This window comes from Corvus moneduloides, chromosome 7 (genome assembly GCF_009650955.1).
Source record: "Corvus moneduloides isolate bCorMon1 chromosome 7, bCorMon1.pri, whole genome shotgun sequence".
NCBI classification, from domain to species: Eukaryota; Metazoa; Chordata; class Aves; order Passeriformes; family Corvidae; genus Corvus; species Corvus moneduloides.
Window position 1 is genome coordinate 19,964,341 of NC_045482.1, and position 26,917 is coordinate 19,991,257.

The window sequence follows — 26,917 nt, forward strand, 5'->3', positions numbered from 1 at the left end:
TCTTGTACAGATACAACTTGTGAAAATCCCATTTAGTTTAGAAGTGATTTTCATCTGTTTTTTCTAAAATGAGAAAGACATGAAAGTAAATTCATTATTGTTTCCCAGGTAATCCTCCATTGTTACTGCTGCCAGATAATGTGAGGATTCGAAGGTACAATATCTCATCAGAACAATACTCCGACTATATCGATAATCAGGAGCGCATCCAAGCTCTGGATTATGACTGGGACCCTGAAGGGATAGGCCTGAGTGAGTATGCTAGTACTCAACCATGCAATGGTTGGTTAAAAAAGGTGCATTTCTGTATCATAGGTGTTTAATTTACACTGGAAAGCAAAATCAAATTAGATCAACTGGCCAGGTCTCAGTTGAATGTGCCCCTCACCTCTACTCATTCTCCAGTATCAGTGTGGTTTTTTTAATGCTTTAATTTAGTTTATCTAGATTTTGATCTGGTTTTCCTTTCATTTCAGTGTGAATTTAGCTGTAGAATTGTAGCTCTTTAGGATTATGCTGCAGTAGAGGACTGTTATTAATTAACCCTTTCCTTTTTCTTCTGCCTCTGCCAATTCCCAAACCTGGCACAAGTCTTGCAAGAACTAATCCTTATACTAAGCAGGAATAGCCAATAGATCCCTGTATTAACTTACATTTTTGCTTCTTCTTCAGGTTCCCTATTTTTGCCATTTCCACAGGCCACTGTCCTGGGCCATACTTGCTCCTTAGGGTTATAAGTGTCTAAATGACTCTTAAAGTCATGTGTAAAGGTTTCAGAGCTAAGATCCTCTACTCTTGAAAAATGTGATATATATTTCTTGATAATACAGCTCAAGATCACTTTAGATGTGTATCTTGCCTATGATGGATGACTTTAAAATTTACATACTAACACAATGTAATTTAGTTGAACAGACAACTTTTACCTTATTCACAGATAAATGCAGCTGGTAACTTCACACAATAACCTCAGAAAGATTAGAATTTTCAACAAATATGTAATTAACTCGACATTTGTCGTCTTTTGTTTTTTAAGGTATTGTGTACTTCAGTATTCTGGGACAGGGTTCTGAGTTTGGAGCCATCAAACGTGCTTATCTCCCCACGTTTGACAGCAGTAGGAACAATCCAACAAAGGAAGTTGACTTGAATCTCAAATACATAGTTAAGCCCGATGGGTTAGCTGTTGACTGGGTTGGAAGGTAAGTACACTGAAAAGCTAGAAAAATGCTGTACCTTGAATGTGTCAAGTATTTGATCAGGCTGTGCAAAATCCACTTTTTTTCTTCCTTATGAATTGTCTCTGAATATGTCTAGTCTGAAGGTAGTTCAGGACAATGTAGTCATCTGTCCTTGCCCAGACAGCAGGTTAATAGATAAAATGCATGAGGCTGACTGCATCACATATTCTCTGAGGAAGGTGGCATTACTCTGCAACTGGCAGATCAATTGTGCTTCAGTGAAGTGATTGATAATACATTAGCCTTCATGTCAGATGGATTCTTCTTCAATGACTTAGGTAGGCTCCAGGGAACAAGCTTTCTTTGCTGTGGGAAGGAAAGCTCCCCAGTCCAAAATGGAATTTTGTCTTTTATCTTTGCTCATTCCTTGCCAACCCTGTGCTATATGAGCAATTCCAAACCAGAAGTAGCTATGAAGTTTGACGAATAGATGTGTTTTCTCAGAAAATGGTTACATTTTTGTAATTGTATTTCACAGTTTTTCCTCCCTTTTATTGGCTGTGGATTTTTTTAGCCTTAAACATGGTAATTTTTTTTTACTTAATCATAGAAATCCTGAGATCACTCCTTATGTTTACTACCTTTGAGAAAAGCTGGGACAAAGCTGGGCCTGACTCTTGGGAGTTTGACTCTGATGTTTATGGTGTCATTTCATTTTGCAATATAACTGTTAAAGGATGTGGTGAACAGACATAGCTGTAATTCATTTAGTATAATGTTGAGAGGAACGTGATGTTTGTAGATGAACACTATGAAACGTAGTCAGAATTCTGTTTGAAGCTGAATGGACAGAGGTTATGGAGATTAGTCCAACTTCTGAATGCTGTTGCCAGATTTTGGATACAAAATCCTGAGAAAAAGTGAAAAAATTTATCTTTTCTTCCAGTAGTTTAGAGATAGAGTCGTTTAGAAATAGGGTCTGGGCTAGCCCTTGGGTTATTTTGCTGTTTGCTTCATGAACTGGAGGCACCTAGAAAACAAAATATCTCTGATGGCAGAAGGGAGTGTCTGAATCTCTAGTCACAAATCCCTATGGTCATGAGAGCAAGCATCAAGGATATATCTCATAAGCATTCTGGTGAGGCTTCAGCTTCATCTTGGTGAGCATCTCCAGCACTCCAAACAGAGTGCTGCACTGATTTCAGTACAATGTTGAAATGTATTTTGAAAAACCACATTTAATTACCTGCACATTATATAAAATGTTACACATGGTTTGAGACACTTAGTCTTGCTGCTCATCTGCTAAATAGGAATTACAGTATTTTTTCACATTCCCAGCCCAATTAGGAGATAATTTATTCAATCAGAAGGCACTGCATAATTAGTGAGCGCATAATAATGAGTCTGTTTATTATCTAAAGCCAAAAAAATAATAAAGGCATGATGAAAAAGAGAAACAAAATCCAAGGAAAACTAGAGTGAGTGCCCTATTTATTAGGACTAAAAGCATTTGCATCTGATGTGGCAACAATTTATTCATTAGTATGTCTGTCAGAAGAAAAAAGTCTAGAGGGGAGCTGTGAACTAATAAGCTGTGTATCTCCAGAGCTGCTGCATAAATTACATGGTAAATCAATTTTTCTTGTAATGAACCTTATCATCTCCTGGAAAACATAGTCTTTAAAGATGCTTATTAGCCACCTCTGCTTCTTAAAATTAACAATGAAAGTTTTCAGTAGCCCTTCAATGAAGATTATTTGACAGGGACCAGAGGTAGCTGCAGAAACATTTTTAGAGGAAAAAAACTAGTGAGCCAACAGATCACATTTTCTAAACTTACCTATATTTAGGGTCTGTATATTCTATACAAGTTCAGTAATCAATGCAGGTTCATTATATTCATTTTGTTCAAGTCTGATAGAGAGTTTCTTCTTAATTTTTTTAAATTCCTCTTCCAAGTGTAAACTATTCACTTTTGGAATGTTTTGTGTTTTATGTAATTCAGACATCTTTACTGGACTGATGCAGGGACTAACCGCATAGAGGTGGCAAAATTAGATGGACGATATAGAAAATGGCTTGTTTTTTCTCAACTGGATCAACCAGCAGCTATTGCTGTCAATCCAAAACGTGGGTGAGTACTGCAGGACTTACCAGAATTATTTCAAATGCTTTTCAAAACCAAAAAACCCCACAGTGGTAATTTTTTCAGGAAAGACTAAGGGAATGTTTTCCGTAACTTCCCTTTACTAACACTGCAAAGTTTGTGAGCATGGGAAAGCATTTTAAGATTAGATTTAATGTGGATGCTTGTGTTGGTGACAAGGCCAGATGGTTCAAATAAAAATCTCTTTTCTACATTATTATGTGCCCACCAAATTTCTCTGTTACTACTGAAACAGGGAAATAGATGGGAATGTCTCTTCACCAGCTCCAAGCAGGACAGTGATAGCCTCTTCCACAGGAAAAAGCAATGTAAATGCACTTGTACATTCAACAGCTGGGCTTGCTGCAACTTGGATTAAATGGTAAATCATCAGATACTGTGATATGTGCTTCCCTCAGTTGGAATACAGCAGCATGGCTCCCTGAAGTGACCTGGATGTTACAGCTTTACTGTGACTGATGGATGTTCTTTTGATATTTATTTTTTGTGCTTGTTCAATAGGTTGCTGAACAGCTTTTTTTTCCCATTACTGACCTTTTCCATGAAACTCCAAAAGATAATCACAGTGACCAAGTTCTGAACCTTATCCATTTCTCATTCTGTCCTTTCAGGCTCATGTATTGGACTGACTGGGGAAGGCAGCCAAAGATTGAATGTGCCTGGATGGATGGACAACAAAGACAAACTCTGGTCTCCGAAGACCTTGGCTGGCCAACTGGTCTTTCTATTGATTATTTGAACAATGATAGGATCTATTGGAGTGATTCTAAAGAAAATATAATTGAATCCATGAGACCTGATGGAACAGATAGAACCATTGTACTACATGGAGGTAAGAACGTATTATGCAATTAATAGTAACCAAGAGGTGTGCTAACAAGCACTTGGGCTTCACAAGTGGGGCTACATTTGGGAGCTTTTCAGACATTAAGTCTTGGTAGTGTTTTCTCCTTTATACAGTGATCAATGGCATACCAGGCTCAGCGATGCCTGTAACTGGACTCCCTGAGCGGAGTTTATGACCCAAATAGGGGACAATGTGGAAAATTGGATTCTTGCTTTTTTACGTATACTATTAATCGGTATTAATCAGTGTGGGCACTGTGATATGAAGAGGTCAGGCACCTTACATATTATATGAGGGCATAAATGTATGACTGCATATGTCTTAAAATGAAAGTAATAAATAATATATTTAAGCTGAAGAACAGCAGTTTTGTTACTTCTTCTGGAGATTTGCTTGCTGATAGTCTCTTATTTGGTTCCTTTGAGAAGCAGGCAGTCCATACAGCCTTGATGTCTTTGAAGGCCATTTATATTGGATAGCTAAAGAACGAGGAGAAGTCTGGAAGAAGGATAAATTTGGAAGTGGAGAAAAAGTGAAAGTGCTTACTGTAAATCCGTGGCTTACCCAAGTGTGCATCTATCACCAGCACAGATACAATCAATCAGGTGGGTAATCAGGATCCCAGTGAGCCGTTTCTTGCTAAGAAATCGAAGTTGGTATTGATGTCTTCAAAGAGCTTAGTAACCTTTTGATAATGTGTCTATCAGTAAATGGTAGTATTAGTTTCTGAAGACCTAAAAATGAAATAGAGGCTGACAAGTGTTTTCTGCACACACAGAATGAAATCAACAGTGGAACACCACACACTGGTCTTTTGAGTCTCTAAGTTATGGCCCTGTCCTTTCTCTTTTTCCCCTGCATCATGAGGACAAGCATAATATGTATTTATCCTGGCAAAGTGCTGATCATTTAATACTTCAAGAAGTTTGTTCATGGTGCTATGTGAGCTCTCAGTAGCCATTGTCTCTCCCTTAAGAATATAGAAAAGGCAGAGGGAAGGTTTTGGTATAAATGTGATGTGTTGACAAGATACACCACTGACTATGGAATTGCCCTACCTTACCTCAGAAATACTGCTTCTTAAAATCCTCATCACTTTATCACTTTTTCAGTGCCTAATCCTTGTAAAGATGTCTGCAGCCACCTCTGTTTGCTGAGACCAGGAGGATACACGTGCTCATGTCCTCAAGGGACTCGGTTCCTAGAAGGCAGCAGTACGGAATGTGATGCAGGTAGAATAATTTGTCAAACTGGAAATGAAAGCAACAGAAGCTTTTCTTTAGGAATACAAATGCATTACTGAATTAGAAGTATGGAGGGATAAGCTAACTGATGTAATAGATATTGGTAGACTCAGAACATCTGGCTTTTATTCTCAGTCATCACTGATTTGTGGTCACCTTGTACATTTTCTTTAATCTCTTTGCATGTCATTTGTAAAATGGATATAGGTCTGTCACTCCAACTAGACTAGTGGTCGCACTTTCTGATTTTTGTTTTGAAATTCCAAAATATTTTTTTTCAGAATGTGCTGATTTCAGAACTAAGAATTTCTGACATATTATTGTTAATAATTTTGCTTACAATTCTGTAAAAGCTCTTGCTTAATCAGTATCATAGAAACTTAAACCAAAACTTACCGAACTCAAGAGTGTGGACAGAGAGAACTTCTAGATAATTATCATACTCTGGAAAGCCTTTCAGGCACTAGAATTTCATGCTTGATTGTTGCATTGCAGCAAAACCCTCACAGTGCTTCCAGGAGGACAAATAAAATAGAACTGCTCAGCCTTTACTGAGAAGAACGAAAATACCACTGCAGGATTTCTATTTCTCTCTAGCCAAGAGTCTGCATTCTTAGCTTATAGTGGTGTGGGTGGTAGCTGTAGATGTCCTTGTGCTTGTCCTTGGAATATATCTTTAATGTATTACGATTTTTAACATTGTGTCTGGCATCTTTCCTATGGTTAATCTTCTCTGAATTATATTATTTTTGCACTTAAAGGGAAAATGTCATAACTTTTTACACCGCCTTACCTCTAAGTTACATTTTCTTAATAATTATTAGTGATTATTCCTATTGCCACATGGTGTGAGCTGCAGAAAGAGGTGCTAGTAATATGTAATAGTCAGTGAATGTATACAATATTGTTTAAGTTAGGGATCAATCACAGTGTTGATTGCATTTGCTAATTGCTGCTTATTGCTCTGGGGACACTGAATTTGATATTTGCTGAAACTGCTTTACATAAAATGTTTGGGAATTAAGAAAACTGTGTAGTCACTTGTGCAGTGACCAAACATAGCCTTTGTACGTACATTTAGTTTATTTGGCCCTTTGCTCATATTGCAGCTACTGAGAAACGGCCTGTAGAACCTCTGCATTTCCTGTTTTTGTAACCCATTGACTTGAAGGGAGTTTTAGCTGTAAGAAACATTGTAGCTACACACTTCCTGTACCTCTGGGTGATTACAATTTTGTGACAAAAGTACTATGATCTGACTCATCTGCGTAAGATGGACTGTCAAAGTCCATCCTCAATCTATAGCCTATAATAATGACTCAGGTCCAGGGCTTTTCCTAGGTTAAGTACACTTTTCTGACAGCATATCCTGAGCTCTTACTGAGGGCTAGTATGATTTTTTTTTTCCCCCTTGATTCAGCATTCAAATAATGCTCCTCCTGTATGTGCATTTCCATGCATTGCTTTTCTTCATAAGTGAATGCACTCCAGTTTGGCCTTCTCCGTGCAACTTCCTGCTGCTAGAATGGAAGAGTCTGGGCAAAAGAGAGAAGGCATTGCTGCTTTCTGAATGGAGAGGTTTGAAGGGTGGTGTTGGTCTGTATTGCATGAACAAAAGAGAGTGAGCAGACATACAGCTCTTGAGCTGACTATGCCCACACTCTACTAAGTCATTATGTTCTGAGAACAGGTTTTGCTTCAATTAATTTAAGCTGATTTGGCAGAAAAAAATTGACACAAGAGCAACAAGCACATGTGCTATCAAAACCAAAAATTCGGAAAAGTAGCCTGTGAGTTTGCATATGCAAGATCTATAGAGACAAAGAAAATGCGTTATTGGTATTATTTAGTTTGTTGAGGATGTCTTGATAATGCCTATATGGCTTTTGAATTTTGCAGCTATTGAATCCCCTCCCACAATGCCACCAGCTTGCAGGTGCATGAATGGAGGAACATGCTATATAGATGAAAGCAGTCTTCCCAAATGCAAGTAAGTCAGTATGTTTTTAGGGTAATTCTGGCTCAGACTGTGCTGATTTAGTCTCACGAAACAATTAAACTCTTTGAAATCTGTTGGAAACACTTCAGAAGGTGTCATACATCTGCAGTAGCATTTTTACAACAACTACGGAAAAACACATGCATAAAAATATCAGCAAATAAGTAATGTAAATGCATCAGTTTGGGGAAGAAAAACCCCAAACAAGCACCAAAACCAAAAACCCAGAAAGGCAAACCTCTGAAGAGTCTAATAAAATGCTATACCCAAAAATTGTAACAATGGAAAAGTAACTCTCAATAAATGTTGCTTGGAACAGCCAACAGGTGTCACCAGTGCTCCACTGAAAACAGACCTTCTGACTCAGCAATTTTGATTTTCACTTTTAATTCTCTGAATATAGCAGACACACTATATTTACATACAGTCAGTGAAATATATAATTACTGTTCATGGAGTTAAAATTCATGGGTTTTAGGTAAACACTGCAGAATATAATAATACCGCTGAGATCCTAAACTTCCTAAAAGCCGTTCAGTGAGCTGTCCTTCTTACATTTACAGATGTTCTTATGGATACACTGGGAATTATTGTGAAATAGGATTGTCAAAAGGAGTCCCTCCTGGAACAAGTAAGCTTCAAGTATATATTGCACTTGACATTTGAGCTAAAGAACATGTAATACCTCACCATGACACCTGTTCAGGGTCAGGCTTCTAATTCTCTGGGCTCTTTTTTGCACTGAACTATGCTTGCTTGAACGTTTTCTTATTCTTCTGTCTTTGGCAGCAGCAGTAGCAGTGTTGCTGACAGTCATACTAATCATAATAATTGGAGTGTTAGTGGTTGGAGGCTTTTTTAACTACAGACGAACAGGCTCCCTTCTACCAGCGCTTCCCAAGCTACCAAGGTATGTTTTGAAGGCTTTCAGAGCGGGAATGTAATGAACTGCAAATGCGTAATTGTTTCTAAATATTTCTGGAAAATCAATTTTTTTTTTTTGTTGTGTGCCCGTTCTGGTGGAATATGGAAAGCGAAGTGTTGCAGCAGCTCCAGTGAATTTTTCATTCCAAGCAATACCATGGCTGATCATTATTGTGTAGCAAAGGATGATTGTAAAACCCTTTGACATTCTAAATTAGCTTTTAAATAATGAGCAATATAGAAGACTGTTTACCAGATCTGAAGCTGCATATTCAGTTCAAAAAGATACAAAAGATCATAGTTAAATGTTTTAGTTTTTTATAAAACTTTGACATGAGATGATTTGAAGAGATCTTTTAACATGGAAAGGCTGAGCTCATCTGCAATGCTGTATTCATCTGCTAATAAATATGGCATGTATGTAGGTAACTTCCGGTTCCAATGCTGGAGACAATGACTACACTGCTGACAGTCATACTGTCCAGTGAAAACCAGCTTTGTGGAATGTCATCAAAAATATTTGATGTCTTAAATCAAGGGAAGATGAAGAAAATATATTTGAAATTATTTAAATTAATTTTTTTAAAAGGATATCAGAATATGATGCTTTGAATTTTTTTTAGCTTTAAGCAAATTATGTGTTTTGAAAGGCATAAAGGCACATCTTCATAGTCCTTGCACCAGTTTCCCAGTAATGGCTCTTAAATCAATGTAATTAAATCACTGTAATCAGTAATGTGGATGAAGCTATAACTGCTTCCTCACTGGAGGATTACACTGAGCTAATAACACTGAGTGAGCCCAGATGAAGACCACCAAGATGATTAGAGGGATGGAGCAACTCTCCTGCATAGAAAGGCTGAGAGAATTGGGTTTGTTCAGCCTGGAAAAGAGAAGGTTTAGGGGTGACCTAATGGCGGTTTTCCAGTAGGTGAAGGGAGTCTACAAGGAAGATGGGGAGAGACTTTTTACAAGGGCACATAATGGCAGAACAGGGGGAGAACGGATTCAAACTGAAAGAGAGTAAGTTTAGATTAGATATTAAGAATTAATACTTTGTGAGTCTGGTGAGACAGTAGAACAGGTTGCCCAGCAAAATCGTGGATGCCCCATCCTGGCATTGTTCAAGGCTGGGTTGGAAGGAGCTCTGAGCAACCTGGTCACCTGGAAGGTGTCCTTGCCAATGGCAGGGAGGTTGAAACTAGATGATCTTTAAGGTCCCTTCCAGCCCAAACCATTGTATGATGCTATGATTCTAATCCCATTTATTCATGAGTTGATGTAGTCAAATTGGGGCAAAATATTTTTGCAGGTAAATTCTGAAGGACAGAGAGATTTTAAGAGATCTCCAAGCTACTCACTGAAATTCCATGTTTCCTGCTTTTTTGAATGGAAACTTTCTGCATTGTCAGATAGTGAATAAGCTGCAATTTTAATGTATTGACTTGATCTTTACTGTTCAACAATGCTTCCCACATAAATTATGAGACTATGTGAAAAGGAGATGTCAGTTTTTTGTCTGTGAGGCTTGATTTTCATTTATTTCTGCCATGGATATGTCTTAGTTCTGTCATTGCTCAGTCCCTCTTTAAACAGTGAACTCATACCTTTGCAGTGGAGTTATCTCAAGCTATAGCTTAGCTTTTGCCTGTAATATGGGACTTGTCCATGTACAGGAATCATAACTAAGATTTACCTTTTTAAAATTGAATCAGGTGGTGCCTACAGGGCCGACTGGTAATGTGTGTACACAACGCACCAGCCATAGGAAAGAATTCCAGCACAAGCCAGCTCCAGTGAGGACATACAAATGGCAGTGCTTCTGCCTTCCTTCACGTTAGGCAAATTTGACAAAATGAAACCAGAGGTTAACTGTGGAGCATTTTGGAGTTAGATGCTGGGGGGGGGGGGGGGGGGGGGGGGGGGGGGGGCAGTTACATGCTCAGATTTCTGTGTGGGAATGTCCTGTATTTGGTTACTGATTTCTATCTTTCACTCCTCTTATTATTTTGAGCCCAACAGTGTGCTTTCAGACCATTTCCAATATTTTTCATGAATATCTAGTGTGCACTTGTGGTTGTCATAAATCTATACACAGATTGAACATTTGCTTGTATGAAAACAGTGTCTTGTAGGTATCTTCATGATTTGCATGCATAAATCTTCAGTATAGGTGTTGGTGGAATTATATTGTCAATTTCAGATGCGTGTTTTAAAAATCAGTTTCAATGAATTTGAAAAAATGAGTGGATTCACGCATTTGTCTTTAAATCAACACTGAAGAGTGGTCAAAATGCAGATAAATTTTGGGGAATTGTAATTCACTGAAATAATTTGACATCATCATGAGCACACAAAGGTAGTTGAGATGATTCTGAATGGGCTAACTTAGGTTAAAAAACTTGCTGAACTAATAAAGAAATACAACTTCTGGTGCCCTCACTAGCTTGCGAAAATTCAAAGTGATAATTATGCTTAGAAGAACAAGTGAAAAAACCTGTATTATAAACTCTCTGTATAATCTCTTCTACTTTATTTTTCTTTTTGTTTGTTTGTTTGTTTGGGGTTTTTTGTAGTTTAAGCAGTCTTGTAAAATCTAGTGAAAATGGCAATGGAGTAACTTTCCGATCTGGAGCAGATGTGACTATGGACATAGGAGTCTCCGGCTTTGGAGGAGATTCTGCTATAGACAGAGCAATGCAAATGGTAAGACTTGGTTCTCAAACAATTTTTAAAATTGTGTTCTTTTAATGTAATTGTTAGCTGCTAGAAGGGAGCCTTTTATCTACAAAATTATAGTGAGATGATAAATGTGTTCTAGAAAAAGAAGTGAACAATGATTGATAGTTTCCTGAAATAGCTTTTTGTAATTTGAAGGTAAGGACAAATATGGGATGTTCTTTAAAATAATGTGACTTTTTACAAGATTTATGTAGTAGAAATTAAGTCAATTACCCCCTTTCCTCTTTCAGCATATTCATGAAATATAAAGGGAATGAGTTGACAAATAACAGCATTGTAACAGGGAATTTTTTTAGGACCTTTGTGTTCCATAGAACAATTTAAAATGTGTGGTTTTCAAAACCAGATGGTATGTTAGAGAATTCAGAGGTAAAACTCAAGCCTAACCACAGGATTCACTATTTTGCGCAACACAGTATAGATTTGACAATTTCTTAATTTATCTTAAAAAGTCATGTTTTAATAGTTATGGGGATATCATAAAGCTAACTCTACTTCATCCATGTTTTGTTATGCACATCTGAGAAATAGCAGATCCTTGTGTTTTCTATACTATATAGATGTTCCATGGGAAATATATTCCCGTTTACCCCAAGAAGTACAATGTACAAATTATTTTTACTTGTAGGAAGCAGATCATGGGTACGTTTGAATAGTAAGCACTTGCTGCCCAGTATAAAGTGGAAACTCCCTAAACTGATGGTGAATGGATATGAAATGAAATAGCTAGAGAAGATAAGCTCCTAATATAAATAAATGGCCTTTGCCTAGATAAAGAAACACAGTCTTTGTTAAAACTAGGCAGCTTGTGTAACAAAACACCCATATGAACATTTCGGTAAATACTGGGAAAATAGCTTTAGGCTTGTATATTACCCCAAATCTTTTTCATGCACAAAGAACTTGACCGTACTTGGCATTTTCTGGCCTAACACTGACATGCTGAGGTTCAAGCAATGCAGTTTATACATTGCGAATAGCAGACCTGGATCCAGGCTATTTTTACTTATGTGGTGTTAGTTTTCCCTATGTTTTCAGAGTATAAACAAAAAATAGTTATATTCACTTGGAAAGAATTCAAAGGGTTTGGAGTACAGCAGTGAAGAACTGTGGGATGTGCCTCCTAAAATTTTAACATCATTTATGCATGAGTAGATGTTAGAGGGATATTTTTCAATGGGGCTATTCTTAGCCAAGCTAGTTTGAGGGAGCTGACAAGAGTTTCCTGTGTTATAAAAAGCTGTGTTCTGGTAGCACAAAGCATGAATCCATGTGGTATGGAGTGGTTTGTGAAAATGAGGCAGGTTTAAGGAACTAGCTGCTGTACTATTCCTGTGCTGTTCCCTGCTAGTTCTGTGATGAGGCTGTGTCAAAGAGAAGGACAAGTGAGTCTGGGTGGGGTTTTGTTTTCATTATCCTTCTACCTGATGTAACTCATCTCACATAAGTAAGGGGACATACTGCACTTCCTACTTTGTCTCAAAAAACATAGCAATCTCCTTGCTGGGACAAAATGAGTGAATCCCATTCTTTTATGTATCAGCTACTGCTTATTAAGTTGTATGTCATTTTGAGATCTCTAAATTAAAATATTTTTTTGGAGATTATTCTTCCTTTGATATCTCTTGCCTGTTGAAGATATGATTTGTGAAAGTTGTCTTTCCTCATCATAAAATACTTTGGATCAAGTATTGAAATGTGTGTGAGGGTTTTTGTCCTGCTAGGAAATGGGGTAATATTGGAACAATCAGTAGTCCAGGCTGCTAAGTCAGGGAGTAAAAGTAAACTGATGTTAAGATTTTAACATACACTAGGTTTTGTCTAAGCCTGTGTGAAAGTAAACGTGTTGTTCCCCAAGATGAAGAGTTTGACTACATGTAATTCCTAGGAGTACGGAGGTGTTTATTGCACTACAATTATTGTTGGTTTTTTTTTCCTCCATAGAATGAAAACTTTGCAGTGGAGTCAGGGAAACAGCCAATCACATTTGAAAACCCAATGTATACAACCAGAGATGGTGGAACCAGCACAGCTGGTGCAGTTACAGTCGTTCGGCCAACACTTGTAAGATAAATTTAAGCTTGACTTTCACCTTTCGTTTTCCCTTTTGACCACCTTTTCTTGTTTGAAGAATGTTGATTTTCTTTCTTCTCCTACAGGTAGCAGCAGCTGGCAGTGAGGAAAATGAAAATTTTGAAAATCCTGTGTATTCCTCTGGCATATCTACTAGCCCAAAGGAAACCCCTCAGAGTACAGATGTACCTCAGGTAGGAAACAGAAATGCTCTAAGGCTGCTTGTTTTCTGCTCCAGATCAGAAAAATGGAATTGTTAGGGAAGCTACAGTACAGTTTCAATTCTCTTTAAATAATGCCATGGACTTGGCACATCACCTGCATCAAGTCCAGCTAACTGGACCATATTTACAAGATTTACTGTAGCCAGTCAGCAACAGTTTGATAAGAGAAAAGCAGCACAAGCACGGAGTTACTTAAGGCACACAATAAGGATCTATTTGGATTAAACCCCCTCTTCTTCCTGGCCCACCTAGTTATTTTGAAGTGAACAGAGTTTCTTTTCACTGGTTGTTGTACTTCATTTTGAGGGCAGGTACTAATCTGAAAATTGTCATGTAACTGCTGTAAATTATCACTGCTCCCCAGCAGAAATTATTATAACTAAGGCTTTGCTTCAGACTTTTAACAATTATTTGTAAACCCTTAATGAATTATACCTTGATAGAAGCAGCAGAGTGTGGGGGGTTTTTTAGTTTGCTTTCCCCCCTATGAAATAGGAGAAGAAAACACAAGAAACACAAGAAGTTTTGTTTAAAACAGTGAAAGCCCAGGGGGTTGTGATATGAAAGATTGAAATAAGACGTTTAGTCAGTGTACTGTCCTGACTTTTTCCTCATTTATTTGTAATTTTATCCATATTTAAAAGAACTAGCAAAGATCTTTAAGACATTTAAGACCTTTAAGACATTGTTCTCTATGTTCTTGCAGAACATTTTAACAATCAAGATCAAAATATTGCCTCATCTAGATTACTAATGATTCATGGAAGACACATTTTTATATCTTAAAATCCATCTGAATGAGCTGATGGTGGCTTATGTACAGGACTGTTTTCATACATTTTTCACTAAAAGTGCCTCTGATGGGCTTTGAAATGACAGCTCTGTCAACCTATTGTAGTTTCATGTCCCTCAATAATTTCTCTTGTGTTGTTTTCGAGACAGTTTTTTACTCTTTGATGTACTTGTCTGGAATGACAGGCTTCCATGAAGTAATTTAGTAATTTTGATTGCCTAGCCTTGTATGAGTACTTCTTTAGGTGAAATAACTTGGTTATCTAGCAAAAAAGAAATTTGGGTTCCATGCTTAGAATTACAACATAGTGATCTAAGAACACCCATCTAAAATCACTGCAGTAGCAGTCAATGCAAGACATTGTAATGGCAGTTTCCAGAGAAGTTTTGAGAAAAATGTATAGAGTTCTAATAATTTTTATGTTTCAGGAATCAAAGTGGAGTTTCTTCAAGAGAAAAAAGAAACAAAACACTAATTTTGAAAACCCAATATATGCCGAGGTATTGTTTATATTATATAATTCTATTTTTTAGCTAATGTACTACTGGACTTTGTTCTTGCTTTCATAGGATAAAGATTATTAGTAGATTATGCTGCTATGTGAAACAGCACAGAAATTCCAGTCCAGGTTAGGAAGTGGTTGTGAGAGGTTACCAAAAGTCATGCACACTGAGGTGTTGAGCCGACTCAGCTCAGGCGGCACAGCTCCTCCTGACATTAAGTATTAAAGTAGAAGTTCCAGTATATGGAGTAAGTTTCTAGTATTGTTTTTACTCAGCTGTACAATCTGAAGTGAAATTAGGTGTTTAATTTTGTTACAGGTGGTGATTTGCAGAAATAATTTACACCATGACATTTCACTTCAGGAATATTTATTCGATGTTTCTGAAAGTTAATGTTGGATGTATGGCGCGTTAGAATGTAAGGTTTGATTTTACGACTGTTGTTTCAGATGGAAAAGGAACAGCAACAGGACGCAGAAAATGTCCCTACCCGTTCTCCTTCACTGCCTCCCAAGATTATTCTGAAGAGAGACCAACCACTAGCTTACACGGCAACAGAGGATACATTTAAAGACACTGCCAATCTTGTTAAAGAGGACTCTGTGGTATAACTAGGTAACTCATTTAGGGAAAATTAGACACATCCATTTGCACATATATTTTTTATGAACAGAAGAGTAAGGTTCACATTCAAATGCTTTATAAAAATATATACATTTCTAAGCCAGTGGCTGGAGATGTACATTGAAACTATGCCTTGTTTTTTGACAAATGCCAATTTCTATTTTTATGAACAAATATCGTGATGTACTATATGTATATCTTTGCACTGAAGCTGTCTGAAAGTAATGTTATAAATATATTGTACATTTGTAAATTTTTCTAAGATTATCTTGTTCAGTGATGTTGCTAGTAGAAAATTGTATGGAATTTGCCATATATTTAGGGCTAAGTTAATTCTATAAATGCCTAAAACTAAAAAAAAGAACCAAACAAGGCAAATATAGGAACTTTACTGATTTACAGGGTCTTTAGAGTATCTCTTTTATAACAGCACCTTTTAAAACTTCTACTGGTGCTCTGGGCATATTTGCCACCTATTTTATATACTACTGTATATAAAAATGGGTGCCTCTTTATCTTGTGTTAAACAAAACGTGAAAGAGTCAGTGCAGGGTTATTATGCTGAATAGTTACCTGTACAAAATGCTGTTCTTACAATATTTTAACTGCCTGAGACAATTTCCTCTCAATCTATAAGATACATACTTTTCCTCTAGGTTCCAATTTACACAATTCCATTAATAGTGGTCCTATAAAGACTGGATATATTTAGATTTTAGTGCCACAGCTACTTAATGAGCTTTTCTCTTGCTCATCAATAGAATACCTCTCTTCTTGGCTAGAGTCTCTGGAAGTAATTTGTACTATGAAGTAGCTATGTTTCTATAAGAGCTTATTTTCAAACAGCAAAATATGAAAGATACTGGTTCATTTCAGAAATTCTTCAGGTTTTTTTTAATGTGAAAATTTAATTTTATTTACTATTTATTTCCTGAGGTGGATATTAATAGAAAGGGAAACAATTTCTACTAACGAAGTCTTTGTAGTTATCTGGTTGTTCCTATAACCTTCCATCAGAATGTACTGTTGATCTTTTTAGCTCCTCTATTAACTAGCCAAGATAGTTTCCACAACATGAACTGTTTGAGAAAACTTTGATTACAGGAACATGTTCTTCAGCATTCCTGGCTTAGCTACTCATATAAAAGATTCCTGAAGTTATAATCATTGAGACTTTTGCTATTTGATTGTTTTATATCTAAATTCTCAAAATATATACTATTTCTAATTAGAATGCTTGTAATTACTTTGTAACAGACTGATTAGAAAAGACTACTGGAAAATGATGCTGCTGAATAAGTCTAATAAACATATTATTTTATCACATTCCTATTCCATATTTTGTGTCAAGACTCTGTGTACTTTTTTCAGTTGTGGAGATTTCAATGCACTCTGAGATGAAAACAGCAGTGCTTTAGATGAAGTCAAATAATAGTGCTTACTGCTTCACACAACTGTCTAAAGTTCTTCATGTAAGATGTTGTCTTGATACTGATGATGTATCTCTGTAAGTGTGAAAATTGCCCCACTATACACATTCAATAAACTGGCCCTTGGATCAGGAAATTCTTACTATTGAGAGACTGATAATCAAGGTAGTATGGACATAAGTGATTAAAACATTATTTCAATTAACTTTCATATCTGATATCAGAATTTGATGCTTTTATTTTTTTTAATTTAAGCTCATTTTGTGTTTTTTTAAAAGCATTTTTTTCTGAGTGCATTAATTTAAAAGCATTTTCTCTGAGTGCAGAAAATTCCTTAGAGTCTGCAACACAGCAGACACATCTGTAAGGATTTCTTTGAGATACAGGGCGCTGTTCTTAAGGAAGGGTTTCCAAGGTTTTTTAAAGGGAGAAGGCAGATCTGACACTTCCAAAAGACTTGCCTGCAGTTGCATACCACGAGAAAAAGTAGCATCAGTTTTGGGAATAGTCTTTGTCAACTAAAAGATTTGGAACCAGTGTTGGAAGAAACTGCTAATATGTCAGCCATGTATCAGAAATGCATATTTTTCCCCCTGTAATAATTTTAACTTTTAAGATATGGAAGAAAAAAGTCCCTGGGTTACTCTGTAGATAGGTAGTATGTAGCTTTGGTTGCTTAGCGTATCTGATGGTGAAGGATTCCTAAGCTTCAACTGGGACTTCTCCTCTCAGTAGCACAGTGTACCCTTCTGAGTATGTAAAATTTAGGTTTTGGTACTTTATACAACATAGGTTTTAGATTATACTCCTAACTTCATTTTTCACTTGTATTCTTTTTTCCTTATCAGGACAGTCCCTGCTTGGATTCTTAAATTTTGGACTCATTCTATTTCAAAGAAAGCTGATTTTTAGAGATCTTAGCAACTGTCTGTAATCTGCAACTATAGGGCTGAGAAATTATACCATTAAGTTTTTCATGTACGTTCTCTTTAGAGCTGTCAGGCCAGATAGAAAGATTTCTCTCTCTGCAGGTATTTGCTGTGAAATGTAGTAAAATAAATTTATTCTTGAAGCCATTTACTAGAGAATAGAACTTCAACTAAATACTTAAAGGTTACTAATGCTGTTTACATTCTGTCCTTTTTTCGCACATTACAAACACGCACACGCCCTCTCACATACAGTGGTGAAACTTCTTACGTTTGGAGTTCTGACCTGCACATGGTATCTTTTTAAGCTTAATTGAATTGAACATTAATGATTAATCACCAGCATAGTACTTTAGCAAATAAAACCTTTACCCCTTCAATTTTAATATCTCTCGGAACACCAGTTTGTGAGCCTCTCGCCAACAGCCTAGGAGATAGAAATAGTGTACAAGAGGCACAGTAACCTCAAGTAATGTTTTACCATTCTGAACACACTCTGTACAACTGGAAGAATTTACTATAGCATACACTAATGACCTACTCCATCTGATAAGTGAAATAATAATCCTTTTAACTTGCAAAACACACTGAGGATGAAAGAAATGTAAATGCATATTGGTTTTAGTATTTTCCCCATAAACTATACTAATATTAGAAAGTTAAAATGTGCATTTCAATACTCTGTTTGCATAGTACAGTGGAGTTTTGATTTTCCCTAGAATTGCATATCTGTAAAATTGCTTGTGTTTTTTTTTTTTCTGCTGAGTTGAATAATCAGGTGGTCAGATACTATGATTGTAATTTCTGGAATATGCTGCAATAGTTGGACTTTTATTATTTGAATTCATGTCTTGTGTGAATAGTATTAACTAGCTTTTTAGCTGAATATTTTATGAATACAGATCCTATAGAGGTATCATTTCTGAGCAGCAGCCTTCAAAAACATGCTGGATTTACAAGCCTACCTGCGAACTCAGAATTTCAGGTACGGTGGGGTGAGGGATGGAGAAGGTGTCTTCTGAAAAGAATTTAAACAGTTTAGTAACTGGTAAAGAAGAGGACATCTAGTTTTGATAGGATAAATATTTATTTCAGCAGAGCTGATACTGTTTCAATACTAGACATTAATTAGAACTCCATGAGCTGATCTCCTGCTGTCTGCTGGAACTGGAAATGTAATATGCAACAGCATGTCAGACAAACAGCTTGGGGCATAGGAGAGAAACAGCCAGAAGAACTTTGCATCCCATCCAGCTCTGTATCGTGTCCTGGGGTACTTTGCTATCAGGGCATGTTCCATACATTTTATGACATTAGAAATATCATAGTCACACAGTCTTTCCACTGATGATCTTTGGGCTTTTATATCTGTAAACAAAAAAATAAACCTGAAAGCATTTATATGCAACATCTCTGTGAGAGTGTTCTTTATATCCAAAGGTTTGGCTGCAGCTTCAGGCTTGCTTTAAACTACTGTCTCAAATGCTGAGAGCAGTATAGCTACAGCAAAGCAGAGACCATAAAGACTGCAACACACCCAGAATACAAGCCCAATAAGCAAAAACCTCCCCGGCCCATGTCGTGAGCCAGATATTCTGTACAGTATAGGTTGTGTCATACTGCACTAACTTTTCAGATATCACTAAGCCATAAATGTAGCATATGGTCATAGCAGCTCATTCCCACTGGGTATTGTACCTCTAAGTATTGAGGGGCTAAGAAAGGTAGCATGACCTCATATCTCACCAATCTCATGTGTGAACTAATAGCTCAGGCATCATCTAACAGACACGTAGTTAAGAACAGTCAGTGATGGGTCCTTAATGAGCATTAATGATGTCCAGTAAATGTTCACAGAATCACAGATAGGTTGAGGTTGAAAGGGACCTCTGGCACCAAGTCCCACTACTTAAGCTGGGTCACCTAGACCAGGTTGCCCAGGACATATCCAGATGGCTTTTGAATATCCCCAAAGATGGGGGTTCCACAACCACCCTGGGCAACCTGTGCCAGTCCTCACTCACCCTCACACTGAAGTGTTCAGCAGGAACATCCTACGCTTCAGTGTGTACCCATTGCCTTGAATCCTATCCCTGGACAACACTAAAACCAGCTAGGCTCTGTTGTCTTTACAGCCTCAATTCAAGTATTTATATATGCTGATAATATCCCCCATGAGCTTTCATACAGTCATTTTCTACTTACATTCAACTAAGTATTTTTCTCCATAGGAGTCCCTGATCTCAGGAGTCAGTCTGTTCCAAAGTTTGAAGACGTATTTCTCAATGATATCTGAATTAACTACTTCTGCCTTAAAGAAACCATGCTCAACAGTGCTTACTTTCACTCCAAAATGCTGCATCTCTATCCTAGAAGACAAAAAACCCAATAATCTCCTTGACCATCCAGTAATGGCATACCTATGAATCATAAGTAAGTTGAAAATCTGTCACACAAATATTTGAGACTTAGATTCTTATATTCATATATCAGAATTATTTTGAGATGTTCAAATTAGCTTCATAGCAGTGTATGTGTAGTGTTAAAGCAGAGCAGACAACTGAGGAAAAAAAAGCAGTGTCAAGTAGATTCACAGCTCTCTGTGTGGTTTATGTTGGACTCATGAAAAGGATGCAACAGCCAGGTACATCTTAGTCATGCATTATCATAAAACTTCTGACTATTTCATATACTGTTGCATCATTTTAGTTCACAACAAGAGCAGATCATTAAAGTGTCTGAGAAAAAGTAAAAGTGAAAAAAAAATTTCATTTGGATTAGAACTTTTTTCTTTATCCTATGGTTAAATGATTAAATGTTAATGCAGTAAAGGTTAGTGTGTTTCTTCTTGGTGTATGTACTCTATGTACTTTTGAGTTGAGTACAACTCCTTTGGGGTAAAAATGGCATCTTTGTTTTGCTGGACAGCTCAAGAGACTCAGGCAGGTGTGTTCTACAGTGTGCAAAGGAATGGACCACATGTACGTTAGCCATTAATTTCTATTTCTTTGGGGTATAGGCTTTCTTTAAATAAGTACTCATAACTGTTTAAAACCAGCTTTCCTAGCCATTCTAACTTGTGAAGACTTGACTCACTGGGCTGGGCCTTAGCTTTCTAGAAGCAGTACAGTACAACTGGTTTCAGCAAAGGGTGCTTAGCTTTATTTTCTGAAGTTACAAGTACCTCTGGTAATGTGGTTGCTGTCTGGAATTACCCAGCTCAGATTGTTGTGGAGAATTAGAGCAAAATATTCAGGCAAGTACAACTTGCCCAAGAAACTGGATGTCTGGCCAGGCTATATTGTTGATTTGCTTTCATGTATGCAGTGGATTCACATGCCTGAAATCTGCACACTAACAACTTGTCTAGGATATGAAAATTTTCAAAGTGCAGGTCCTTGCTGGGTCTGTCCATAGTACTGGAGACTGAAATCCTAAAAAAGTGACCAGTCCTCTTATTTTCCTTTTCCCCTTTAGGCAAGATTTCCAGAGAGGAATCAAGATGGGCAAACATACAGTCACCCTTCCTCAGCACGTCTGGAATCTGTTCTTGGATTCATGCATGTATTTCTGGCTACTCACCGTAAGGTGTCAGAAAAAGCTTCCATGCCCCATTTGGACAGACTGTAGCCACCCCCTACAAAAGCCATGAGGCCTTTGGCATTAATTAGATTGATGACTCTTCCCTCAGCTTTTTTCAGAAGTGGCAGAAGCTTGAGTGTGATTTCAATCAATCCCAGCAGGCTAACATCCAGGACTGAATGGAAGTCTTCAATCCTCAGCCAATCGGTGGGTCCTACAGGTGCTGTTCCTTCAGCATTGCTCACCAAGCCAAAAAGCCCTAGGAGGATTGCAAAACCATTTATTTCAGTATATGGCAATATCTTATCCTGGAGTATCATGTGTGCATTGGGAACCAAGGACACAGTCTGCAAAAACTTCAAGGAGATGAATACAGTTATCTGGTATTTGTTTGGATGATCTACATTGTACACCTGGTATAATTTGCTGAAGAGCGTGGGTAAAGTATTAATGGAAAACTATTTTGTTTGGAGATGTGGGCCACCATGCTGGGCTTTATTATTCAGATCTGCTCAAGTATGTAGGCTCCTAATATGCACTTGTATTCTCGTGAAAATCAGATAGTCTGCATAGAAGCGGAGAGACTGATTTTTCTGGTTTTGGGTCTAAAGGTCTAAACCAAATGTGTGGCATTAGTCAATGCTTCTAAAGATACTAGCCTAGTCCTGTGTATTGATAATACCACTTTACTACCTTTATAATTTACTTGAGGAACTTTAGATAAATAGTGACGTCTCCAAAAGTTTGCTGAGGACAGCCTGTGCCTGAGGGGAGAGGCTGAAAGTCCAGCACTCAGCCTCCATAAAGAGTCTCACACACTGAGGTGAAAGCATTACTAGTGGTTATCCTGGCTGAGAATGTGTGGCCTTCTACAAGCTGGGAGCAAGAGCCTGCTGGAGGAGGTAAGTCATAATAATTTTTTAAACTTGCTCTCAATCTCTGCATTGGTCTGGAATACTCATGATGGTCTGGAAGAATGATCTGGAATACTCATGATGAGGCCAAAGGCTTTTACAAGCTTTGAGGAGAAAGTCCTACTGGTAGAAGATACATGTTTTACTGTTTTAGGTACCGAATTAATTAATAAGCCTGTTGGATATTTGGTATAACTGTGTTTTACAACTGGTAGTTACAGTGCTGTGGTGCCCTTTGGTAGCCTTTAGTCTGAGCTATCAGTGCTGATACACGTGTATTGCCACAGTTGAAATACATTTACCATGCAGATCTTTTTAGCACCCTTTGCCAAACCCATCACTGAAGTCTCATAGGTATCCAAGGGTAGCCTCTTTTTTACAGGAGTGCTCAGAGGGGTATGACAGTGGGTAGTGAGAGCTACCTATGCAACAACTCCAAGAAAACTGGCTGAAATTGCAGGTGTTTAACTGTTACAGTCAGTGCAATTGTTGTGTACAATGCAAATGTCAGACTTATTCAGGCATGCAAAAATATAATCTTCTGTTTACTAGAGGAGGGCTGCAGAGGCCCTGAATTAACTATTTTTAATTGAGTGGGCTGAATTTGTCAAGAGAATTTTCTGGTACCAGTTAGTACCTTCCTTCCACTGACATTCTTCAACTACACCAAAAAGAGTTTAAAAAAAACACCTGGGAATGATCTGGTTTTTAACAGAGTGAGCAAGTGGAGTTTTAGGCACCTTTCACCCGTTGGTGAAAGCAATGGAAAGCATTGCTGGAGAGAATATCTTTGAACTGAGAAATGACAGAACTGAAGAGTGAATGTTTCATCAGTAACATTGAAAATGCCTCTGCAGTAAGTGGAGAGGCAATGGAACTTTTAGCTAGACCAAATTTGGTTAAATTGAATCATCTTTCTGAGAAGCTGCCTTGTCACTTACCCTTGCCAGCTGTCTGTTCAGTCACAAACTCCACAGCCCTGACAATGCTGTTGGAGTCTGCTAAGTTCAGATTCACTGTCTTCAGTGAGAGTGAAGAGCAGGACTGTAGCTGTTGGCTTCCTTTTTCTGTGGTACATGCAGCAATGACACAAAATCCCTTTTTGTCAAGCCATTTAGCCAGTGAGTTTCCAAGTCCAGTGTCACAGCCTGTTATGAAGACATGCTTTCCATTCAGGTTTCTTGCTCTGTATCTGTCTCTGATGAGCCAGTAAATGATAAGAGGAAGTATGGAAGCCAAAATTGCTATGTGCAGTAAGTCTGAAAGTGAGAGCTACAAGCAAGTAAGTTAATGATGTAGAAGTGCAATGAAACAAATGTGCTCAGCCAGCCCTCCAAATTCCTGAGACACAACTCCTGTAAGGGGCTTTGTTTCTGGTTGCAGCCCTTCCAGACCACTGTATGTTAGGGGAGAGCAGGAATAGGAGCTTTGGCACAATGTGATTGGGATCCATGAATAATATGTGCCTTGACAAAACCTTCCCTATCTTACTTTTCAATAGATTGTCACTGTTTTCAAGCTTTACTGATCAAACTTTCTAGTCAGCCCTGAACTTTAAGGACATTTCAGACTGAAAGGAATGACCTCATCAGTTCTGAAAGTTCTTTTTTGTGGATGTTGGTCATTATTTGTGTTGATACTGGAGAAAGAAATTCTCCTGGGAAAAAGGATGATTCTCTTTGACCACTTGTATGATTCTACCCAGGCTGCTTTTCTAATCTTTAACATGGAAGCAGAGTGACCCCAAGAACAACCCCAGAGAAGTGCAAGCTGTAGCGGTGGATCTGATGATTAATTTGTTACGTCACTCATGTTGCGTGACAGTGAGTGATTTGCTCTCTGCCCCTTAGACAAGGTAGACTTTGGGGCAGTACCTGAGTCTTCTGTTACTTGTTGCCTGTTTAGCAGAAAAACACAGCACAGCAGAACACACTATATAGGAAGCGTGTTTGTATAAAGAAATGTGGAAATGCATGGAGATGTTGCCCTCAAAAACATTTAAAAAAACCAAAAACCACCGAGGAAACTCAAGGTTTCCTAACTCTGTTGGGGAGGCTACTGTTTGCTTATTACAAGATGTTTTGATAAACGTAGAATACAGTTCTTGCATCTAAATTCTTGATAATCGATTACTAGTTTTCTATTTGTATTTTGGTTTTTACAATCCGACTTCTGTAAGAAAAACACCTGGGATTGCTCTGGTTAGTATTAGCCATTGTGTTTATGTAGCAATAATTGGCACAGAAGTTCTGTAAGACAGAAGGCTCTAGGGGATACAGCTGAGAGGGCAGCACTGTCTGTGAAGCCTCCACTGCTCTTCTTTTCCCTGTCAGACCCAGGCCAGTGTTACTAAGTCTGTAATTCCTAACTGCCTAATTCTTCCCATGTACTAGTGCACCTTCTCTGGTAACACAGTGACCTGAACATCACAGTAGGTTTTGCCCTGCTGGAGCTTTCTGTCACTACGTATTCTGCTAGATGATGTCATTACTGCTGGAAGGAGCCTGGGGTCGGGACCAAGAGAAACAGTCACAGGTAGTTTTCCTTCAAGAAAATCCCTGATTCTCTGAATGTACGATGTTATCCAAAATATCTCGTTTGATAATTGTGAAGTTCTACAAAAGCCAAAAAAAGCCACCTAGCTTCAATGATCATATTGATTTTGAAATAGCTGCATGGAGTGGCAAACAGTGTGTTTCCAGAGGAAATATCAGCATGATATTTCAAGAGTATTGATATATCTTCCTAAATATTGAATTTGGATTAATAATGTAGCCAGTAAATAGCTTAAGGCAAATTCTACTTTCCATCAAAACTTTTATATTTGCCTGGCAAATTGAGAACTCGTGTGATAGAGCTTGGCTTCTCATGCCTAGACAAGTGCCATTATAAAAGCAACTGATTTTAGAGAAAAGCAGCATGACTGCATTGATAGCCCTCTAGGATCCTTAGATGACTGCAAAGTATAGCATCCCTCTGCTTCTCTGCGCTAAAGGAAGCACATAGACCCCATATTGAAGGAGGATGTTACTGATTTACTCCCACAGCAAGTTTGCTTATGCCAAAGAATTTCAGGCTGGGGTGAAGTCTGGGGTCTGTGTGTGCTTTGGATTCCTTCACTCACAACTGTGCAGGCAGTGCAAAACCCCAGAAGTCAGTGCTCTGCAATGGGTAGATTGACCTGCCAGGCATGCTGAGGAAGAACTGCCAATGGGAAATTTAGGCACTTTGGCTCTTCAGAATGAGCACTCATGTAGCACTCAGTGGAAGGTTTAGATATATCAGGCCGTGCACTGTAAGATCATCCAACATCTCTCCAAAGTCACCCTGCCATAGCTACAAGCCCCCTAGTTTTCAGTTAATTGAACAAATAGGCAGGCACAGAACATCAGCTCTCTCACTCTTAGCTATTCCTGCATGTGCAGAGCTTTGCAGTTTTGTTTCATGGAAAAGGAATGCTTTTTTGTATGCTGTGTAAATATATCAATGTGATAATTTGGTTTGGTGGTCAACAGATAACTTAAGATCTTTATTAATATGTCATCTGAAAAGAAACATCCCTCCAAACTCTCCTACACAGCATTTTGTAGAGAGATGAATGTAGCCTGGTGCAGTACATTTTCAGCATGATTGTATCTTCTTTGTGTGTCTTGCACTTCATATTTTTACTACAGCATCGTAAAAGCCCCAGGGAAACAAAATCCTTTAAAATCTTAGGTCACTGACCAAGTAATTGAAAATTGAAGTAAGGAAAGATTCTACATGTTGGGAAGAGCATTTCTGAGTTAGCATTTTATTCAGACCCTGTAGGTGCTAAGATAAGCAACAATTGTTAAAATTACTCTAGAAGGGAAGGGACTGCATGTTCTCTTGTCTGTGCACTACAAAACAAATGCTTAGCTCTCTTAGATATCCTGCAAATGCATATAATAGGTACTGCTCACTATAACAATAGATACGAGTTCTACTCACATTCTGGAGAGACATCTGTAAGCTCAGTCTGTACCTTCAGGTGCTCATGAGTTGCCTTTACCAGTTGTTTCCAGTGTCAGAACATAGAAACAGCCCAATTTGCTCATAAACTTGTGCACCAAGACTCACATTTTGGTTAAAAAAAAAAAATCTTGTAAATTCTGTGTCTGATGGTACTTTCCTGATTGATGCACATCAGCAGGGCCCCTCTCCCTGCTATTGCTAATGATTCGTGCTCTGATCTGTCTATTTTAGGAATGTACTTGGTATTAATCTTCTGACTATGCTCTATGCCTGCCTCGCCTACCTATGTTGTTTAAGCATTGCTGGCTATATATAGTGATTTAAAGAGCCTGGGGGGCTGTCAGGACTCATTAAGGAGAAGTAATCTACTGATCTGTGCTTTGTCTTGAAACCAGCAGGAGTCTTTCTGCTGATTTAATAGAGCTTGCTTCATACCTCCCTCTTTTCTCTCGCATGTGAGCGAGTTATTGTTGATGTGACTTAATCTTTTAAGATACCTCTTCATGTATGAAAACTTTCAGGGATGAAGTTATTTTAACTAGTCCAGGGGCAGTTTTTTGATACTAGGAACAAAACAATTTCAACGTTTCTCAAATAAAAGCTCAAATACTACAAACCGTACAAATGGAATCTCTACAGTTTAAATGGGCACAGATGCTAACATATGATTGGTGTGTGGCTTGTTTGCTCAGTCTTTGGCCCAAAGTCTGGTGGACACTTCTGATCCAGCTTTGAGTACTAC

At 37.9% G+C, this 26,917-nt stretch overlaps 2 protein-coding genes across 2 annotated transcripts in view; one reads left to right on the top strand and one right to left on the bottom strand.

Annotated features, from left to right (window-relative positions):
* LRP2 (LDL receptor related protein 2) overlaps positions 1-16,650 on the top strand; it is a 118,745-nt gene extending 102,095 nt beyond the window's left edge. The window contains 14 exon segments of the mRNA XM_032114910.1: positions 109-252; positions 1,037-1,202; positions 3,190-3,318; positions 3,963-4,183; positions 4,627-4,803; positions 5,311-5,430; positions 7,342-7,432; positions 8,005-8,072; positions 8,231-8,351; positions 10,942-11,071; positions 13,052-13,171; positions 13,267-13,374; positions 14,626-14,697; positions 15,150-16,650. Coding sequence (XP_031970801.1) covers positions 109-252; positions 1,037-1,202; positions 3,190-3,318; positions 3,963-4,183; positions 4,627-4,803; positions 5,311-5,430; positions 7,342-7,432; positions 8,005-8,072; positions 8,231-8,351; positions 10,942-11,071; positions 13,052-13,171; positions 13,267-13,374; positions 14,626-14,697; positions 15,150-15,311 — 1,829 coding nt within the window. The 3' untranslated portion in view covers positions 15,312-16,650.
* Positions 16,651-18,751: 2,101 nt separating this feature from the next.
* Positions 18,752-26,415, bottom strand: DHRS9 (dehydrogenase/reductase 9). The gene is made up of 5 exons (XM_032114911.1): positions 26,152-26,415; positions 23,121-23,451; positions 21,266-21,524; positions 19,889-20,052; positions 18,752-19,051 (listed from the first exon to the last, which is right to left on the bottom strand). Exons 1-5 carry the CDS (start codon positions 26,164-26,166, stop codon positions 18,801-18,803), a joined length of 1,020 nt encoding a protein of 339 aa, XP_031970802.1. The 5' UTR covers positions 26,167-26,415; the 3' UTR covers positions 18,752-18,800.
* Between the last annotated feature and the right edge of the window lie 502 nt (positions 26,416-26,917).

Coding starts and splice junctions, on each gene's coding strand:
- DHRS9 (XM_032114911.1), bottom strand. Junction 21,525..23,120: donor TGAACAGACAGCTGGCAAGG/GTAAGTGACAAG, acceptor CAATCCTCCTAG/GGCTTTTTGGCTTGGTGAGC. Junction 19,052..19,888: donor AGAAAAATACTTAGTTGAAT/GTAAGTAGAAAA, acceptor TTTTGTTTACAG/ATATAAAAGCCCAAAGATCA.